Source organism: Thermobia domestica, chromosome 5, assembly GCF_964235325.1.
Source record: "Thermobia domestica chromosome 5, izTheDome1.hap1.1, whole genome shotgun sequence".
NCBI lineage: Eukaryota > Metazoa > Arthropoda > Insecta > Zygentoma > Lepismatidae > Thermobia > Thermobia domestica.
The window spans coordinates 54,140,491-54,160,636 of record NC_137458.1 but is presented as its reverse complement, the minus strand read 5'-3'; the positions used below and the strand labels follow the sequence as shown (position 1 = coordinate 54,160,636).

Below are 20,146 nucleotides of genomic sequence, written 5' to 3'. Positions count from 1 at the left end.
ATATGAATTGGTTTCCATAACTACATATCAGGAACCTAGTTTTAAATATTTGCACCGATGACCAGACTTATAATTTGTAGCAAAAAAAGGTAAGTTCTAGATGTAGCATCTTAATTTATAACACTAGGTTACAATAATTGTGATAAAGACAAGATGGCGGAAGGGAGAAGGCGAGTGTGAAGTTAGTACCCGTGCTTCATTCAAATATCCAGCTTCATAGCCTGTGCAATATCTTCTACATTATAATAAATGGTAGCTAAATAGCTCATGAATCACAAAAACCTCTTCCAACAATTACTAAACGTTGTGCTTCATAAATAAGTTGACATTTTTCTGCATTCTTCTCCCCGCCAGAACATAGTGTAAGATTTCTAGTGTAGTGTTGCAACCCTCTGCAGGAAAATGGCCACCATCACAAATAAGTCACTGAATGCAAGGTGCAGTCAGATCGAGGACTCAATTAACAAACTCGAAGATAAAATGACTACTGCACTAAAACAACTAACAGGAGATAATTCGGGACAGAATCCTGAGCCGAATATCTCTACGCAAGTTCAAAAAGAGTTACTACAGCTCTCTGAGGACTTATAAGTAATCAGGAAAGAAGTGTCCGACTTGAAAGTGGAAATAAAGGACCAAGGCGAGTGCATCGATCAACTGGAGCAATATAGCAGGAGGTCGTGTCTGGTCCTCCACGGAGTAGCTGAAACACCAAATGAAGATCCCACGGCACTTGCTCTTGAGACTTTCAACAAAAAGCTTGGTGTAAATCTCACCGTTGACCAAATCGATCGTTGCCACAGGCTGGATTCCTTTGGTCGTAGTCGAAGTGCTGCAGAAGTTGTGCGTAAGGGATCCCGTCCCATCATTGTAAAATTTGTGTCTTATCGATCTCGGGACCAAGTTTGGAAGGTAAAAAAACTATTGAAAGGCAGTGGCTTTCTCCTTACCGAATCCCTTACCTCAAAACGTCTGGACCTTCTACGACGCGCCAAGGATGCATTTGGAGTACGAAATGTGTCGACAAACGGCGGAAAAATTGTGATCCTCATCGGCCGTGAAAAAAATCTGTGACAAACGAGCGTGAGTTGCTTTCTTTACTTCCAAAATGAAGCACATATTAGCACATGGTGTGTGTGTGTGTGTGTGTGTGTGTGTCAATATGAAGGATATATTTCGAAAATACTGCAAAGTTGAATTAATAGTTATTCACGTGTTTAGTGTTTCGTGTTTTTTTCTTACTTCTCTCCTACATATTATAGTGTTGTTAGTGTTCTTCCAGTGTACGTTTGTGTTTGTGTCTGTAACAATGCATTGGTCCTCAGCGTCTCCTCACAGTTTCAAAAGCAAAAGCAGGGTTAGTACAATTAATTTCTTTTACATTATTTTTTCTGCTATTTTCCAATTAAGTTATGTGAAATGCAATGTATTCAGTGTGACTAATTTTCATCATATAAGATCAGGTTCAATTCTAATACGCGGTAGAAAATGTTCTGCTTATTCAAAGACCTCATTAGTAAGCAGAAAAACTCATAAACAGTGTACATTACTGTCGTCGTTAATTACATAATGCAGAGTAACAAAGTAGATAGATTTACAACACTGAGCCAGGGGCCTTCCTTCTTTGGGGAGTTGTGCGGCATCGACCTTGGTGTCAATGACCGCACTTTTCCCTCCCTCTCCTGCCCTTCTCCCCTCACCCCCGGTCTTCAGTCAACCAGCGAAATCCTCAAAAATGAGATGGCAAAGCAACCATATGATCTTCAGCTTCTGCACGTAAATGCACAAAGTGCCATAAAGCACCACGATGAAATTACAGCCATTCTTAGCCCTCTCTGTGTGCATGCTTTGCTGGTTTCTGAATCTTGGCTGAAACTTACCTTACCCGACTCATTAATAAACATACCCAACTAAAGGGCTATAAGATGCGACAGAATAGGGAAGGGTTCCGGGAGCGTCTTGGTATATGTTAGAGAAGACGTTAAAGTGAAAATACTAGGTCAATCCCCCAGTTTATATTCCGCTTCTGCAGAATACCTCATGCTCGATCTGAATATACAAAATAAACATATTCTATTGATCTCCGTTTATCGCCCACCTAATACAAACTTTGAAAATTTTGAAGAAGCCATCTCCCAAGTTATCCCCCAGTACAGTAACATCATAATTATGGGAGACATGAACTATGATCTGTTGACGTCTAAATCCGAGGTGCTGCGATATAAAAGCTATATTAATTCTCTAAATCTTTCTTTTTGTACGTTACAGCCTACTCATAGAACTGAGACGAACGAATCGTTAATTGACCACATAATAGTCACTGATACTTGTAAAGTAACAAATGTAGGTCAAGTATCCGTGCCAGGTATAAGCCGACATGACCTTTTTTATCTAACTTATAACATAAAATGTCCAAAATACGTTCCGCGAGTAGTATATAAAAGGAACCTAAAACAAATAAATGACAACGCGTTATACGAAGACACAAATCTCGTGCCGTGGTAATTAGTTTACTGTGCTCCCACTCTGGATCAGAAAGTAACACTTTCTAATAGTTTTGTGCAGCAATTATATAATAAGCATGCCCATTTGAGAAGGAAAAGAGTGCGTAGACCCCCCAATCCTTGGATTAACGATGATATACTCGCGCTCATGGCTCTTCGAGACTCTGCCCACAGACGTTACAGAGCGGCTTTAAAACAAAAATCAAATATCTCATTAATGAAGTTCGTAAGGCGAAAATCGAATTTGCTAGAAGTCTCCTGAGCCATACGTCCCAACCACGAGAGCTATGGCAAAAACTGAAGTTCCTTGGTATTGGTGTCAAAGCCAAAATCGATAAACTTCCAGAACTTCATATAGACACCATAAATGAGCAGCTATGTTATACACCAGATATCACACCAGATAAAATCAATACTTTGAAGAATATTAAAAAAACGAGCCCTGTAAAAAATATATTTAACCTTCACCTCGTCACTGCACCGGAAGTCATGAAGGCAATAAACAAAATCAAATCACCTGCTTCAGAAGCTGACGACTTGCCAATCATTCTTATTAAAAAAATATTACCGTTCATTGTAGATGTCATTGTGCATATTTTTAATAGTTCCATCATAATCGAAGAATTTCCATCAATTTGGAAACTCTCTTACGTTCGCCCATTGCCTAAAACCAAAACTCCAACAAAAGCAGAAGATCTGCGCCCTATTAGTATACTCCCTGCACTCTCCAAAGCATTAGAGCATATAATACATGACCAATTAACTAAGTTCCTCGAAAAAAATAACATCTTAAATCCGTTTCAGTCAGGTTTCAGATCTCAGCATAGCACTTGCACTGCTCTAGTAAATATCACTGATGATATTCGTGCCGCTATGGATGAACGCCAAGTTACACTGTTATCCCTACTAGATTTTTCTAAAGCTTTCCAAACTATAGACCATGACATACTGATTGCCAAACTGTCTTCCTTCTACAACTTTTCCCAGTCAACTTTATCTTGGTTTAGCTCCTATTTATCAAATAGAAAATAAAAAGTTGTCACTAATAACATATGTTCCAATACGAAACTTGTTCCATGTGGAGTCCCGCAGGGCAGCGTCCTAGGACCTCTTCTGTTTTCCTAATACATCAACGATTTACCTGAGCACATCACCCATTGTAAATATCACTTATATGCAGATGATATACAATGCTATTTAACCACTAATCCCCTAAATTTAACCACCGCGATTGATCACTTAAACAGTGACATTGAAAGTATCTGCATATCGGCACGAAAAAATGGACTGCAAGTAAACCCAACCAAATCAAAATATATCATGCTTGGTTCTCGCAAACTACTCTCCACAATCAATATTACAAGCCTACCGAATGTTCTTGTAAACAATGTAGCCATTCCTGTAAGCGATAGCGTCAAAAGCCTAGGACTTCAGATCGATAAATTCCTAAATTGGTCAGACCATATTAATAGAGTATGCAAGAAAGCTTACGGCTCCCTCCATTCTCTTCAGCTTTTAAAAAACCTTCTTCCGGAATCCATTAAAGCGTCCCTTAGTAATCCCTTAATGGTTCAGTCATTAGTAATCTCTCATTTAGATTATTGTGATGCAGCATATGTTGATTTAACCGAAGATCTGGCAAAAAGATTTGCAGCGCATTCAGAATGCCTGCGTTCGAATCATATTTAATAAAAAGCTTTTCGACCACATCTCCCATTGTTAACAGAAACTAGGATGGTGCAATCTAAATACCCGCCGCCGCGTTCATTCTCTAACACTTTTATATAAAATAATTAATAGTAAGAAACCTACTTATCTATCCTCTAAATTTAAATTTCTCGGCGATAATCACCCACTAAATACCCGTTCTAAAGGAAATACAACACTCGCCGTTCAAACGCACAAATCTAATTTCTTTTTCAAACCTTTCACACTATTTGTCACCAAAGCTTGGAATGACACCCCTGAAAGCATCAGAAACTCTGGTTCAGTGTTGACTTTTAAACGACGGCTTAAAAAATATCTTTCTAATGTAGGTCTTCAGTAAGAAAGAAAAAAAAATGTTACACACGAAACTATTCCTTGCGTTACCATGCAGTCGTTTTTTTTCTTCTCTCCCTTTCTATTTCTTCTCATTTTCTTTTCTATTCCCTTCTGAAACATGTGTATGAATGTATACATTATAGACAATCACTTAAGTAGGTGCATCATTTTATCTATAGATAGTGAATCATAGGAATGTATTTTATGTTATATATAATCAAGATTGACGTATTTGTTTCTCCTTGTTTAGTTTAACATGTCTTTAGCATGTCTCTTGTTTGTTTTAGTGCTTATTTTATATGTAATAAGTTTCATTTTCATTTTTCATGTTTTATTTTCTGTATTGTTATGTATGTCGGTAACTCTTTAACGTGCCTAACTGTATGTCATTTGTATTCTCGTCGTAAAAAAAAAAAAGATCCGACTGTAAAGAAAAATGTAAATGGTTGAGTGGAAGAAAAGGTTATGCCTTAACTCCGCCATTTTAAATAAGAAATAAATAAATAAATAAATAAATAAATAAATAAATAAATAAATAAATAAATAAATAAATAAATAGCATTCTAGCCCAAAATTTCTCGAGATAAAACACGAAACTTACAAATGTGGATGCTCATGTCCTGTAAAATTATACGAAGTTTAAAGTTTTACCAGTACAAAAACTAAGGGGAATTAGTGAATTACACTAGGGATAAATCTTTAAAGAGGATCCTAAAGTACATTCCTTAAGGTTCAATGTGCAACACTGGAAATTAGAGGGAGGTTTCTTCCAATCCAACGGCACCAATACCCTGAGGCATGAGTTGTGATTAAGTTACACAGGTGCTAGTATGATGAACCTTTTAGGCAAAGATACATAAATTCAAATTTTCAGAACTGTAAACCCATGGGAAGATACAAATTAAAATATTAAAATTTGCATAATATCCATACCCGCATCCTTGATAAAAGTTATATATTTTTATTTCTTCAGAATTATAAATTTTAAGGTGGGACAAATGCACTCCTCATGAAGTTAAGGAAGATTGTCTAATAGTACCCATATGTAATGAAATAAATCGGATCTTGTATTCATCCGTATTAACATGTTATTAGAATCTATCTTCGTGAGCATTTTCCCAACATTCAGAATTGTCTCATTTTAATTTAATTTTCCCGCCAAAATTTAAAAATTCCAGTCGAACATAACGTGTTACTTTGACAATATATTTTTGATAATGTTGTACCAATAAAAGGGGACAACCTGAACTAAGTAGCATAAAGTCTTGAAGTTATAGGAAACATATATCGATATTGTTTGCAATTCTTAAATTTAACAGGTGTGGCAATGTATCTATCCAAAATTTAAGAAAATATATAAATTTATCCAAAAGGGAGTTGATACATGCACTTAATACATAGTACATGTATATAGTAATAAAATACACAATAGTTAGTCAATGTGGATAGAATAGGGTAAAGCCATCCAAATATTGAAAGTTCGAAGATTTGTTAAATATATATAGTGATCATAGAAAACATTTACAGAATTTCGTTACATGACAATACAAAATTTAAAGGTATATCCTATACTCCTTTTCCAAACTCGTAGAGTGGAGCGTCAAAGTACCCTTGTCCTGTGAAAGAGAATAAATACCATGCCCAAATATATAAAAATATAACGTGACAAATCCTCATCAATTTGCATAAAGTATGTCAAGATCCTTCCAAATTGTAAGATTTTTTCAACGTTTACCCACATAAGAAAACGAGACATGGCAACCAAATTTACAGATGCAAATATCGCGGTTGTATGATATCATAGCAAAATTTTGTCTTAGCAATTGCCAAAATTTAAGCAGCAGTGCTATGCATCAGTACAAAATTTGCGTATGTAGTCTAACGTACATTAGGGTGGTCATATGAATTCTCAGGCAGAGAGCCATTAAATATGAGCTAGGGACTTAGGGGCAGTTAAAGTAAGGCAAATACAGTTTAATACTAGTGTATATATATAGCCGCTAGTATGAAGTTCCTTGCAATGAATCGAATAGAAGTGATACGCACGTCCTCAATAGTATGTTACTAGAAGCTTCCCAAATTCTTTGTTGTACAAGAAACTCTCAAATCTGGGAAAATGGGGACCTTAAAATAGCATTTTGTTCATTTGAAAATGACTAAAAGGTACATATACTACTAATAATTTGAAAGCAAATATGGGGAAGAAAAATATTGTATATGGGTACTTGACTCGGATTGTATTTGAGTGTCCATATACCCATATGCCAATCTGCTCGTCAGTCTGTCTGCCTGTTCCTCAATAACACGTAGTTTTAAGGACATTTTGTATGTCTCTATTCAACTTTAGCAATAAGAATTCAGTCCGGGATTGTAATGAGGTGGTGATAGGGGTAAAATCAAGCTCATATTTTTAGTTTGAAGCTTTACACGCAAATCAATTTCGCAGACTGATATATACAAATATTATTCGATACCAACGAAATGTTTTTTACATATTTTAAAATGATTCCAATAGTAGCCTAAGCTTAGCGTAACAATGCGTCAATTATGAATTGAGAATCCACCTAAGTTTTATAAATGTATTACCCAAATGCTTTATTTGAACGAGGGCTTTATTTGATGTTTTGTACTCATAAAGATTTTAATTCGGGAAATTTTGAGAGGTAATGAGGCAAGGGTTTGGCACATATTTGGAAATAAATCATTCTTAAAGTAATCAAATATCCAATCTTTTATTATTTTATTCTAAATTTCTAATATAATGAACCTGACATTCTGACAACAAAGTACTTTGGGTGTGTATTTTTGTTTCCATCTCACTTGTGTTACTCCTGTTGTAGATGTATCCGAAATTAGGTCACTTTTCTATCTGGAACTCCTTTATTCCATAACTGTGGCACACTATCGTAATTTAAGATTTTGATCGGCATACCAATTGAAAAACGTAATTATTAAATGAAAAGCATTACCTTGTTATTTAATATCTATAGTTTTATAAACTTGGTAACAGTGTTAATCTGTCTATATTGCAGGATATGGTTAATCATGAACCTTTCATCTTTATTTGAATATTCGAAATTTCAGCTCCTATTATCTATCACTGTGAAAGATACTGGTGTCCCTCGATATGTATTCTCCAAATCTTATTCTCAAGGGAAATCTCATTCTCAATGAGAAAGTTTATAATAATTGAGTCCATAAATCTTGAGTAAAGCATTTTGTACTTGAAGTGTAATGATTCTTCATTAACTTTTTATTTTCTTTCATTTTCTTTTCGTTATTTATTTCCTTCTTGCAGATCGCCAGACTTTGTGTGACGACAAAGGACTTGAATGTATCAAACGAAACAAAGGTAAGAAGTTGAACATACAATCTGTACTTGTTTTGAAGTAAATGACATTCATAATGTTTTAATTGATTGTTTTCCAATTATCCATATTATACAATTTGAGACCCTCGAAAAAAGAACAATTAGGTTATGACGCTATACTATGCATGAGATTGCAAAAATATTTTCTAGAAGAACAAACATTTAGGAAGCATGAATAGATAACATTGCATTTCATCACGCAGTAATATAATTAAATATACCTCAAAGAACAGGAAAAAAATGCGCTGATTTTTCTTCATTCTTAATTCGTGACTAGTTCTTACGACATTATCTGGACCGCTAAATCTTATATTAAATAACTACATTACAGACTTGATTTGATTTAAAGTAATGGGAGAAAGAAAAACAGAATTCATGGCAAGAAAACGGAAACAATTACGAGCACTGGGACGTATTGTTCACTACGTAAACATAAAATATGTGATAATATGAAGTCAAAATTACCTAAAATAACGACATTGTCTCAATCAGCTAGTTTAAAATTAAGCAAACAGACCACAGTTTATTGTGGTATAACTTTGCATAGCTGAACAAAAGTAAGAAATATGTGTTTGGGTAAACCTACCAAGGTGTGACAATTGACAAAGCTAGATATGATTGACTTATTATATCAGGGAAAATGGCATCCCATGTAATAACTCACATATAATATAGGATATCCAAAGACATTTCAAAAGTAATTTCAGGCAATAATGACACCGATGTCCGAAAGGAGAAAAAATGCAACACATTTCTAATTTACAAGTTCAGACTCGATGATAATGAATTTCTAATGTTTATAGTCTATTACATGCACTGATGTTCCAATCTTGTGACCGAGTCACAATAGCTTGCTATATGTGATCTCCAAAGCAATTAGTGATTATTTAGTGAATTCGTGTAGTAAGAGATAATGGTAATAGTGTGATCGCATAAAATATCGCATATAATATTGTAGGAACTCAATTCTAATTTTCATTGTAACTCGGTTCAGTGAAAAGCTTTTGCAATAATAAATTAAGAAATTCAGAACAAATACCCATATTGGTCTCCGAGTTTCAATGGTGTCATTTAGGAACCATTTTTCTACTTTATAACGTGTCAAGAGTTTATTGAACTATTAATAAATGACCCTGGCAATTCAATTGATAGATAATTCTAACACCTTCTACTGTACTAGTTGTCGGCCCTCGATGATCACTATGATCGGTATAATTTATGGATAAATAGTTCATGTTGATTTCCGAAAAGAATTTCCTAATTTCCTTAAATTGATATTCCCGCAGGATGCCTGCTACATTTCTCATGCAGTACAAGTATTATGGGCAGAAGAAATAGAACTTGAACAGGCTTCGAAACTCTCTAAATATTGGACTTAGGAAGAAGTTGGTCGGTTCTATCTCTGGAGTACTGGACGTGGACGTTAGAGAAGTTAGAGAAGAAATATTTAGACGGTTTCGAAATGTGGATCAAATGGATAGAGAAAGAAACAAGCGAATATGTTTTAAAACGGATAGAAGAGAAGAAAATACTTCTAGCCAGCGCCCTTCGTAGGAAGGTCAATTGGATTTGACAGGTCTTACGAAAAAATGTTCTTGTTCATACCACCATAGAAGGAAAGATGGAAGGAAAGCGAAGAATAGGAAAAAATGAAATGAAATGAAATCTTTAAGTTTTACGTCCCACGGTTATGCCGGTTAGGCTAAAGGAGACGGTGATGATGAGTAATGAATGAAATGGTGGAATGAAGAAAGTGGGAGGAAACGGGAGAACCCCGAGAAAACCCACGCACACGGTGTTTGTCCACCACAAAGTTCACTTGGCGGGGGCTGGGATCGAACCCGGGACACAGAGCACCAGAGGTGAACGCTCTACCACTGAGCCACCGCGGCCCCCGAAGAATAGGAAGAAGAAGAACACAATTAATCAATGATTTAAGAAACAAGAAAATATTGGGAGTTAAAAGAGGAAGCTGAGGATCGAAAAACATGGAAGAAACATTTCCAGGTCTAAATCTAAGATTTACAAAAAAAAAGCAAAAAACATATTTAGTCCCTGAACCTGCCAAAAGGCAGAATCCATAATAATAATAATAATAATGTTAATATGTTAATATGTTTATTAGAAGCAAACAGCGATACAGCCACAAGTGCCCCTTACAAGAAAGAAAAAAAATACATAGGGCGCATGCAAATAGAATAACATTATACAACTGATTGTACAAAAATGAATAAAAAGAAAATATTTATTAAAAAAAACATAAAACATGCAGTATCTGTTACAAACTGGAAGAAAAAAATACAAAGTAAAAATACAAAATATACAAAGTAAAATTCAAGATTGGATTATTATTAACAATGTAGTTGTAGCTGTTTACAAAATAACAAGAGAAAAAAATTTAAAATACACTTAAGCATATAACATGTAAACTCATGACCAAGATGATGATAATAATAAAAAGAAGTGTAGTATCCAAAAAAAGCAAAGATAAAAGAAAAAAGATGATAGGAAAAGAGAAAGAAAGTTAAAAGAGAACAAGAAAAAACCTAAAAAAAAAATTTAATTTCAAATTTAAAAAAAAAATAAAAAATTTAGATGGCACCTTACAAAAAGAAAATTATTTGTCCTTTAGAATAATAATAATAATAATAATAATAATAATAATAATAATAATAATAATAATAATAATAATAATAATAGAAGTATTATATTTTCTAGCTAAATATTACAATAATCCAATATAATAGATAAAACTCCATACAATATAACAAGTATTATGAAGCATAATATGATGTTACCTTCAGCTCATGCTGTTTGACCTTCATATGAAAAGTTACAAAAGGAGGAATATTGCTGTTCATATTGATACTTTGACCAGTAGATGAACTTTTATAGAGTATGCTGTATCATATACAGAGAACACATCGTTGTCGATATCTAAGATGCTCTGTGTGAAGTGAATTATGTGTCAACTTTCTTATGTTTTGAACATCGTTTTTTAAAACATGAAGTTAAGTACCTGGTATTTTATTTTCCGCTGTCTCTTACTTGATTCATTATGTGCGTACTGTTCTACCAAATTTCAATGGGAATTTTAGCTTTCCACTTTTATTTGTAAATTGTCCCACATTAATTAGCCATTTCTTTGTACTATCGTCTGATTGTGCGTTAAACTGCGTCAGACCGCTGGCAGAAAAGTTTTGGAGCAAAACTTCAAAGCAATTTTGATACTTGAAAGCTGATAAAAGAAACCTTTTATTATACAAGAAGAATGGTACTGGGACCTTTATCACACAGACATATTACATAGACCAACACTACTTACCTTTAAGTTGTCATTCTTTGTATATGATGAGAATTTAAATATCTGATAATCACGTTTTCAAATGGTACAACTTAGACTTCTAATTAAGAGTTCTTTTCCTTTTAAAAAACGTTAGTTACCAATTCATGAGGTCGGAAAATATATGAGATGAAAATTATACGAATATTTTGAATTGGATGAAAGCTTAAAAATAGATATAAGGATTGAGCAAAAATCAATAGAGTTTGAGTGCTGAAGTCCACACAGTATTGAAAACTTTGATGATGAATAGTATGTGCACTCCACTCCAATTACTATATATACACATTACGTTGAAAACAATATATACATTAATGGAACATATTTGAATATAACAAATGTTGATGGTGATGACTTATACATCAAAACTGTATACCTATTAGACAGTAAATATGAGTTCCATACCCATTCAGACGGTATTAAGTTATGTCGTTTTCACGGATAACGTTCTAGATGAAATGTATGTAAAGTAAGTGTATATTGAACCTGAAATTTAAAGGTAGCAGTAGCATGCCAGTGCCAACATTACCCATTAAGTATACCAAAGAGCTATCTCTCTTTCGCTCATGTGTCTTATTAGTAACATAAACGTAGGTAACTTTTAGCGCTTTTTGTTTCATACTTTATAATGTTTTACATGGAATTGAACTTAGATCTACACGTACCTTATACAAAAATGTTAAAATTAAAACTAACGAACATGAATATTAACCTGGTTTAATTTTTTATATAGGTTGTTGAGTTTAAACAAACATAAATATAGAATATTTCAAAGTGGATTTCTTTACATAGTAGAAATTTCATATAGTTTGAAAAGTGGGTTAGATGTGAAACTGTCTATAGTGATCAAAAACCACAAAGGTAGAATAGGTTTATGACCAACAGTTGAATCACTTTCCCTTTTTTTGACAAATGTTCCAATCGCAGTGTAATGATAGAAATATGACATACTTTATTTTCGTCATGCACTTCAAACCCTACTTATTCTTGGATACGTTCCTTGATCAAAATCACGTAACAAATATCAAGATACTGAACGCGAAGATGAGCGGCGCGGTGGCTCAATGGTAGAGCGTTCACCTCTGGTGCTTGGCGTCTCTGGTACGATCCCAAGTCGCACCGTGTGGACTTTGTGGTGGACAAACAACTTGCTCGTGGGTTTTCTCGGAGTTCTCACGTTTCCTCCTACTTTCTTCATTTCATCATTTCATTCATTTCTCATAATCACCGTCTCTTTTAGTCTAACCGGTATACACGTGTGACGTAAAACTCAAAGATTTCATTTCATTTTTATCATTTTAAGGTTTCCTGACTTTTTCGTGTGAAGTTATAACAAACTTTAAGAAAGCCGATTTTAATGTGACGAAACTAATTACAGGGATTGTTTCATTTCCAATTTGAAATATGTTATGATCTCTAATATCCCCCTCAGTGTATGACCTTGAATCGAAATTACATTATGAAACCCATCTTAGGTCAGATTCTAACTATCTTCTCACATTCATTTCAAACTGTTCAAGCGTAGTGTGATCACAAATATCAAATAACTTCTTCTCACCCACCATGGCAATGGGTTAACTTGGACGTAAACTCAATTAGTAATGCACCTATTCATGTATGCGAGCCTAAAACTACGGATTCGACATTTTTACTGATTGCTTTTTAACATTTTTATATTTCACACCCTCTTTAATACAATACCTATGGGTACTGGAGTTATCTTAACCCTTTTCTATGTTTATAGATTGTAAGTCGTAAAATTTCAGGTTTAATTGAGATTGCTCCGGGCGCTTTTTATAATATATTGAAACATACATACACACCTCCACACCCATACATACTTCCTAAAGATTTCTGTCTAGCAGTAGATTGATGATTGTTGACTATTATATGTATTAACACATGTGTAACATTAAACAACAGTGTTAATTAAAGTGTGTGATCTATATCTGCGGCCTCTTTCTTTTCTCTATAAATAAATGCTTTATTCAGTAGCCTCTTCTTTGTAAATTAGAGTTTAGCATATATCAGTTTGTTTGATAATCTTCTAATAGTTTAGACTTTAATATACACTATTAAGAATGGAAATAAATAAACCATATATAAAATTTGATTGCAATTAAACAACGCACTACAAATGTTAGAGGAAATTATGGAGTTGAAACAAGTAATTTAAGTTATTTGCCAGCACCACGACAACTAGAATATGTAGAAAACATGCTATACATCACTGAAGACTATAGATAAAACTACAACTGCGAGGAGCTCGTTAAATTTAGATAAGTGTCAAATTAACCAGAAAAGAACGACAGCATCTAAAATATATTATGAGAAAGTTTTGTTGGAAACTGACCATATTCTTATACCATTAGGACAGTGATAATTTCTTCACAATTGAAGTACGTTTTGGTATGACATGATAGAGGACTTAAATAGTTTTCACGAAGGAAGATAGAAGGTTTTTACATCAAACATGCACTTGTGTGTCAAACATCTACAGGCGAAACTCTTTTACATGAATACCCGTTGATACTCTTACTTAAGACACGGGTATTTCAAATACGATAACGTACATCGTACCGTCTTGGAACTACACGATTACTAAAAGTGTGCTCATTGGATGGGATTTACGTTCTATTGCACCACAAGTCCAATCTAATAATAAGTTATAATCGCGAGAAAATGTAGTATTTTGACAAAATTTATGCAATATTGGGCAGAATAGTTCGAAATTATATTGACTGGTGGTATTAGAATTCTCAGTAGAACATATTAATACCCACGTATGTGTCTATTACAGCAAAATACTCTCTTAATGTCAATCTCGTTAGGCACCATTTGATTCTATTATTGCATTCCATCTTCTCGCGCCTGCTTTTGGTAATAAAGTGGCTGTACGTATAATAATGGGGAACATAATGGAATAGAATATAACCAGCAGTGAACATTAAGCCAAAATATCGGCAATATATATAGCAGGTATGAGAGAAAACAGGTTTCAGACTGCAAAACTTATATACAAATGCCTTTGTGCTTAAACTGTAAATTCAGTGGCTGCAAGCGATGATTACGCCTAACGTGAAAAAAACTATTTTAAAGCTTTGATAACACTTTAAAATAAATTTCAAATATGTCGCTATTTACCTTGTTCAAGGCACTAATGTTTAGCATTCAATTTTTGTGCTTTAACTTTAGGACAGATATCAAAATTTTCCTAGTAATTTTCAATGCGTCCAGAAACAGAGCATGTGAGTGATTATTTAAAGTGAAATGCATCTTAAATAATTATTCTATTCATTCCCAGGTAAACTAAGAGTGCTTGCTTCCCATTCTGCAGAAAGAGAAGGACTACGCTGTAAGTGTGACAGAAATTGCATTGAAAGAAGCATTACATTTGTGAGAACAGCAACGTAAGTTTTACTGTCTTCATATGTACAGTATTGTAAGGATTTGTACCAAAGCAAGTAATTCATTTAAAAAAAAATACCACATGTTAATGCAGTTAGTATTCGCCATTGTCAACATTCACTATTAACATAATTTTTAATAGCAGGTGTCAGCAAAAATTAATGTATAAGGTTAAGAAACTTTTTATTCGAACAATGAAAGTAATGAAAATGTAAAGAAAAAATATTAGTGATATACAGTGAATATGGTACATGCATCACGCGTATCACAGTCTACAACTGATGTTGTCTTATATATATGTAAATGGTTTGTTTATATATACACAATATCTATGAGACATCCCTGACGAGTAGTTTGAGGATTTGGATATCAATCTCCACATAATTGCAATATACTACTTTAAGAAAGTAATGAATTTAGGGTTAATGCATGTCAAGTTCTAGAGTAAACGTACGAATCGTTGTTCTACAATTCTTAAAAAGTCTAATTTTATGATCTGCAGTTCCTCACCGTGTAGTTAGTTCAAGACAATCATATATGACATATGGTTTCGAGTGGCAGCCACATATATTTTCTAAGATGTGCCTTTTGATGATGTTGTACTACGTTACTTAACCCACTAGAACTTACTGCCACATTTGTTGGCAGTTGTTACTCATATCCTAAATTAAATACCAACTTGTTAAAATAAATATTTGTGTACTACATAGCAGGGACCCGGTCACATTCATCGTAATATGTTGCTTTCGTGGCGTGAGTTTCATTTGTGTGCTTATTAGCATATATCATAGTCAACGAGCAAGGAACAATGGATGGTTGCAAAAGGTAAGCTAATATATTGTCACCTTAAACTTCTATTAAACTTGTTTTACATGATTTTTAAATTGTAATAGAATGAGTATTCATTTTTAAATAAGCAGAAAATATTTCGTATTAATAGACATTTTGTAGCACTTATTTTTTTTCCATTGCCCGCATTTGTTGGCAATGGGCACAAATGACTAGATAAAAATTACATAGAAATATTTATTGATTATTGAAAGTCTGGAGCCAGATCTTATGTGTTGTATAGCTTCTGTTAAAAGAAAATGTATTCAGTATTATAATTAATGAAATACGAGAATAATCTCTACTAAATAGTACAAGCTTCCAAAATGATCTGCCCAATTCCTATTAAGTAAAAAATTAGGAAAGATAGAAAGGTGCGGTTTGCGGCATAATGTTCACACACATACGGTTTAATTTTACTTCAACATTTACAACAAATGTTTCTCATCTAATTTCTTTCGTCTTTAAATTTGCACGCGAAGCACTGACAAAAATGGCCACCCGTCAGGAGATGGCACAGTGTGTGGAATAATGGATACAGACCAGGGCTACCACCTTGGTCTAGCAAACCTTCAGGACGCTTTACAGACGAACACTCCTTCACGTCCGATCATCCAGCAGTGGCACAGAAGGTTCAAGGAAATTGGAAGTATGAAATGGGTCCAGTATCAATTTCTCTGAAGCCGAATAAGTTGCAGCTGCTGCATGCACTTCAACTGATGACATGGCAAAGCGAGAAGCATTTATAATTAGATTCTGAGTCGCATCGATCAGGATCCACACTTTCGGAAAAGGGTGATGTTCTCGGTGCATTCATGTGTCGAAGATAAGAAACGAAACAATATGAGGATATGAGGCTCAGAGAAAGCAAACGTAAGCTGTGAAATTGTCCAAAAATAAACGTGTGGTGTGGTGTACTTTACGACCGTGTGTGCTATATTATATTTCTTGGCAGAGGCATCAATCACTGGACATGTTAGAACAGTTTGCACTTCCATAGGTCGTACATATACAACTTCCCACCTTGCTACAGCAGCATCTTCCCTTTTCTCACTGGCCCGCGATTGTTAGGGAGGATTTCGACGACACACTTCCAGGTATGGATTGGTTGAGGACGACCCATTGCCTGGCATCCCAAGGTCTCCGGCCATCATCCCGCAATATTTTTTCTTTGCGGCGTTGTGAAGGAAGTGGTATACGAGACCAAGTACAGGACCTGCAGGAACTGGGAGTTTGCATCGACGCACATTTAGTTCTCTAACTGTACTCACTAACGTATAAAGTTTAAATGTTAACGATCTGATTAGGTGTTTCAAGCATTTCCACATGGAAAAGTAGAAAGTAGATTGATTTTGATTTTCAATATTATACTATATATGATTATCTACCGATATATATAAACGAAAAAAATAAAAGCGATGTGGCAAAAGATTTTCATATCGATCACCGTTTTCAAAATGGCCGCCAAGATATGTTACCTGTATCAGATAAATGTCCAGTAGCACTAATATGAAAACGGTTGAACATAAATGAACCAAACAAAAACTCAAATAGGAAAGCCATGGGGCAAATCGAATGATGGTACCACGGTGTCCCCCAGGGTTGCGTTTCATGGGGTACCTGGCCCAACATAGACATTTTAAACGAAAATATAGGTCAAGTATACGTCGTTCGATAGATCCTCATACACTAAACAGCGTTGTGGCAAAAGATTGTTCATATGGATCACCCTATTCAAAATGACCGCCAAGACATGGTGAATGTATCAGATAAAACGTCCAGTACCACTAATATGAAAATGGTTTGAGATAAATGAAATGGATAAAACTCGTATAGAAAATCACAGACGGTATTTATCATTCCACACTGAAACGTCCCCATCCACCTAGCCTCTCAAAATCGAAACGGAATCGAGAGTTATTAAACAGAAACCAATAATAATAATAATAATAATAATAATAATAATAATAATAATAATAATAATAATAATAACTGTCAATTCTAGTTCTAATAACTAAAGCCAGGCAGAAAAACTTGCAGGATTGACCGAATTGTCTTGTCCTTAACAATACGCATCAACTGATCCAATATTTCCAATCAAAACATAAAATTATGCTCATAAGCAGAGAAAAGTCATACATATGCAAGTGAAACACAAAACTTCCATTTTGCAATAATTTATTCAAAACAACTTGATTGTGTATATGTGCTGTTACGTTGTGAAATGAAATCTTTGAGTTTTACGTCCCACGGTTATGCCGGTTAGGCTAAAGGAGACGGTGATTATGAGAAATGAATGAAATGGTGGAATGAAGAAAGTGGGAGGAAACGGGAGATGCCCGAGAAAACCCACGCACACGGTGTTTGTCCACCATAAAGTTCACTTAGCGGGGGCTGGGATCGAACCCGGGACCCCAAGCACCAGAGGTGAACGCTCTAACACTGAGCCACCGCGGCCCCGTGCTGTTACGTTAGAACAACGTAAATGCATTCTTAAAAGAGCAATATATAATTAACAGAATCGACAGTAAAGATATGCAAAAGCATTAATAGTGCTGAAAATTAATTTACCTAGAATTTGGAATTACATTTCCAATTTTCTTCAGTTAAATATTAAACAGTCAAATCCATGAGTAAAGCTAGTCGATTCAAAACATTTGCTCAAAAAAATCCAAGTGATCAGCAATTAAGTCAATTTCCTCTCGTTCTATTCTAATTTAGCGCGCTTTTACTTAAGTCCAAAAATTAAGTGAGCAACCAGCAAACAATATAAACTCCAATTTATCGGTCTACAAAGGTTTGACTCATTCAATCAAATGCAACTTTTTCATTAACATTTTGTATCAAATTTCAAATAATACTATTCTAGTTAACACTTTCAAAAACATGACTCATAGACTGCTGAAGAATATAAAAATTCAGCGTTAACATCAATTCTCAAAAACCAATTCTAAACGATATTAAAATATAAATCGCTCAGGCGCAAGAACATTCCATTAGGGTAGGTTGGTTTGATTCATGACAGATAGAACAAAGTACTACCAAGTAATGAAAAGTCGTTGACTGACCTTCAATGTTTCGAACGAAATCGAAATGGCTAATGTACACTCCTTCACATGGGCATATCTTTTATGTTCTAAATCTAACTGTTAAAAGCATATATATTTATGTCTGTCACAAACTAGATAACATAAATAGGTGGATCTGGCCATAAAACAAAGTGATATCTTACGTTACGTACCATTGTCCATAGAAACATTGTCGTTGCAATTTGTCTCTCTTTTCTATAGAAATTATTAAAATTTAGAAAAGTGAGAAAAGTGCGAACTTAACAGGTGTATATGTATAAGGTGAAGCCCCTGATAAAAGTATACAATACTCCCCATAAACAATGTGTATGACATTATTATACACCAAAAATGAGATTTCCAGACTTGACTGTAAACAATTTTAATATTAACACGAAGTTATATCTGTAAATAAGCATAGGGCGAAGCAGGGATAACTAATAGTTTATTGTGTAGACATCATAAATATATAAGGAGTGGATGAATTACTCACAAAGTGTTTAACAAAACACACAAGACTAATGGGGTATTACGAACCATTTAAACATTGTGTTCCACCAAAACTTTGGATATTGCATCACAGAACTGAGGAGTAATAATGTGGCACCGACTAGTCACTGTTGTTTGCTAACTGGATGTAAACTTCCATAAAGCGCAGTTGAAAGACACCTATGTCTTCTTGCCTCGTGAAAATTTAAATGAAGTTTGTGGTCCTGGCGGTTAGTAAAAATGAACGTAAACGTCAACGTGTTCTATAGAGACATCTTCTACAATTCCAATATACCAGTTTTCGTAAAAAATACACGAAACTATGTACCTGTTTGGAGGCATTGTAAGGATTCGTTCCTCACATTAAGGTCCTGAAAGTCAGTAGATATTGAGGTGCGAAAGCATCTAACTTTTGCGTCACTGAGATGTAAATATTTGTGATATAAGCGTCTTTAAGGAATAAGTGAACAACTATCAAATTTCGTGCAATTCAGCTTCATGAGTGACAGATCACTGCAGACATAAGTGCACTGTATATCAGGAATTTTTCACACAATAATCACACAATCGTCTCGGAAAAAAAAATGTGATCATTTCTTATCATCTGTAAACTCATTTTGGTTACTATCCGCTTTGTTGTAACTCATATCCCATCACAAATACTTTTCCCTTGGCAAGATTCAATAACACGCCACTCCGTTTCAAGGCCAAATTCGTATTCGTGATAATACAATTTGACGAAGTTTTCCCTATTCTTAATGTTTCTTGCGGACCTTTCCGTGAAGTATGTGAATTTTGTCATTGACGAGACATGTGCTTTAATATCCTGAATCACCTGACGTTGGAAGATGTATATTGCTCTGGGCGTATGCTCGCTGATAATACACAGTCTTCTGTCATTTACATAACCCTCAAAACTTAGTTTATAAGAGTAAACAAATGGGTGAAGGGTTCCTTGTTGTTTTACCTAAGGAAAACTTTGAATATCGACTTGAATGAAGACCCCTCTTTTGTGTGCAAGGAAACTAGCCTGTAAATTGGACACATGGTTGTGTGACTTCAGCTTTCTGAGTATCACATGTCAACATTCAAA

The 20,146-nt window shown here is 34.5% G+C and overlaps 1 protein-coding gene across 1 annotated transcript in view; it reads left to right on the top strand.

The window, feature by feature from the left end:
• The window catches only part of LOC145685919 (uncharacterized), a 203,004-nt gene that overhangs the window by 156,106 nt on the left and 26,752 nt on the right, over positions 1-20,146 (top strand). The window contains exons 13-14 of the mRNA XM_081758687.1: positions 7,846-7,899; positions 14,565-14,670. Coding sequence (XP_081614813.1) covers positions 7,846-7,899; positions 14,565-14,670 — 160 coding nt within the window. The remainder of the gene's footprint in view (positions 1-7,845; positions 7,900-14,564; positions 14,671-20,146) is intronic.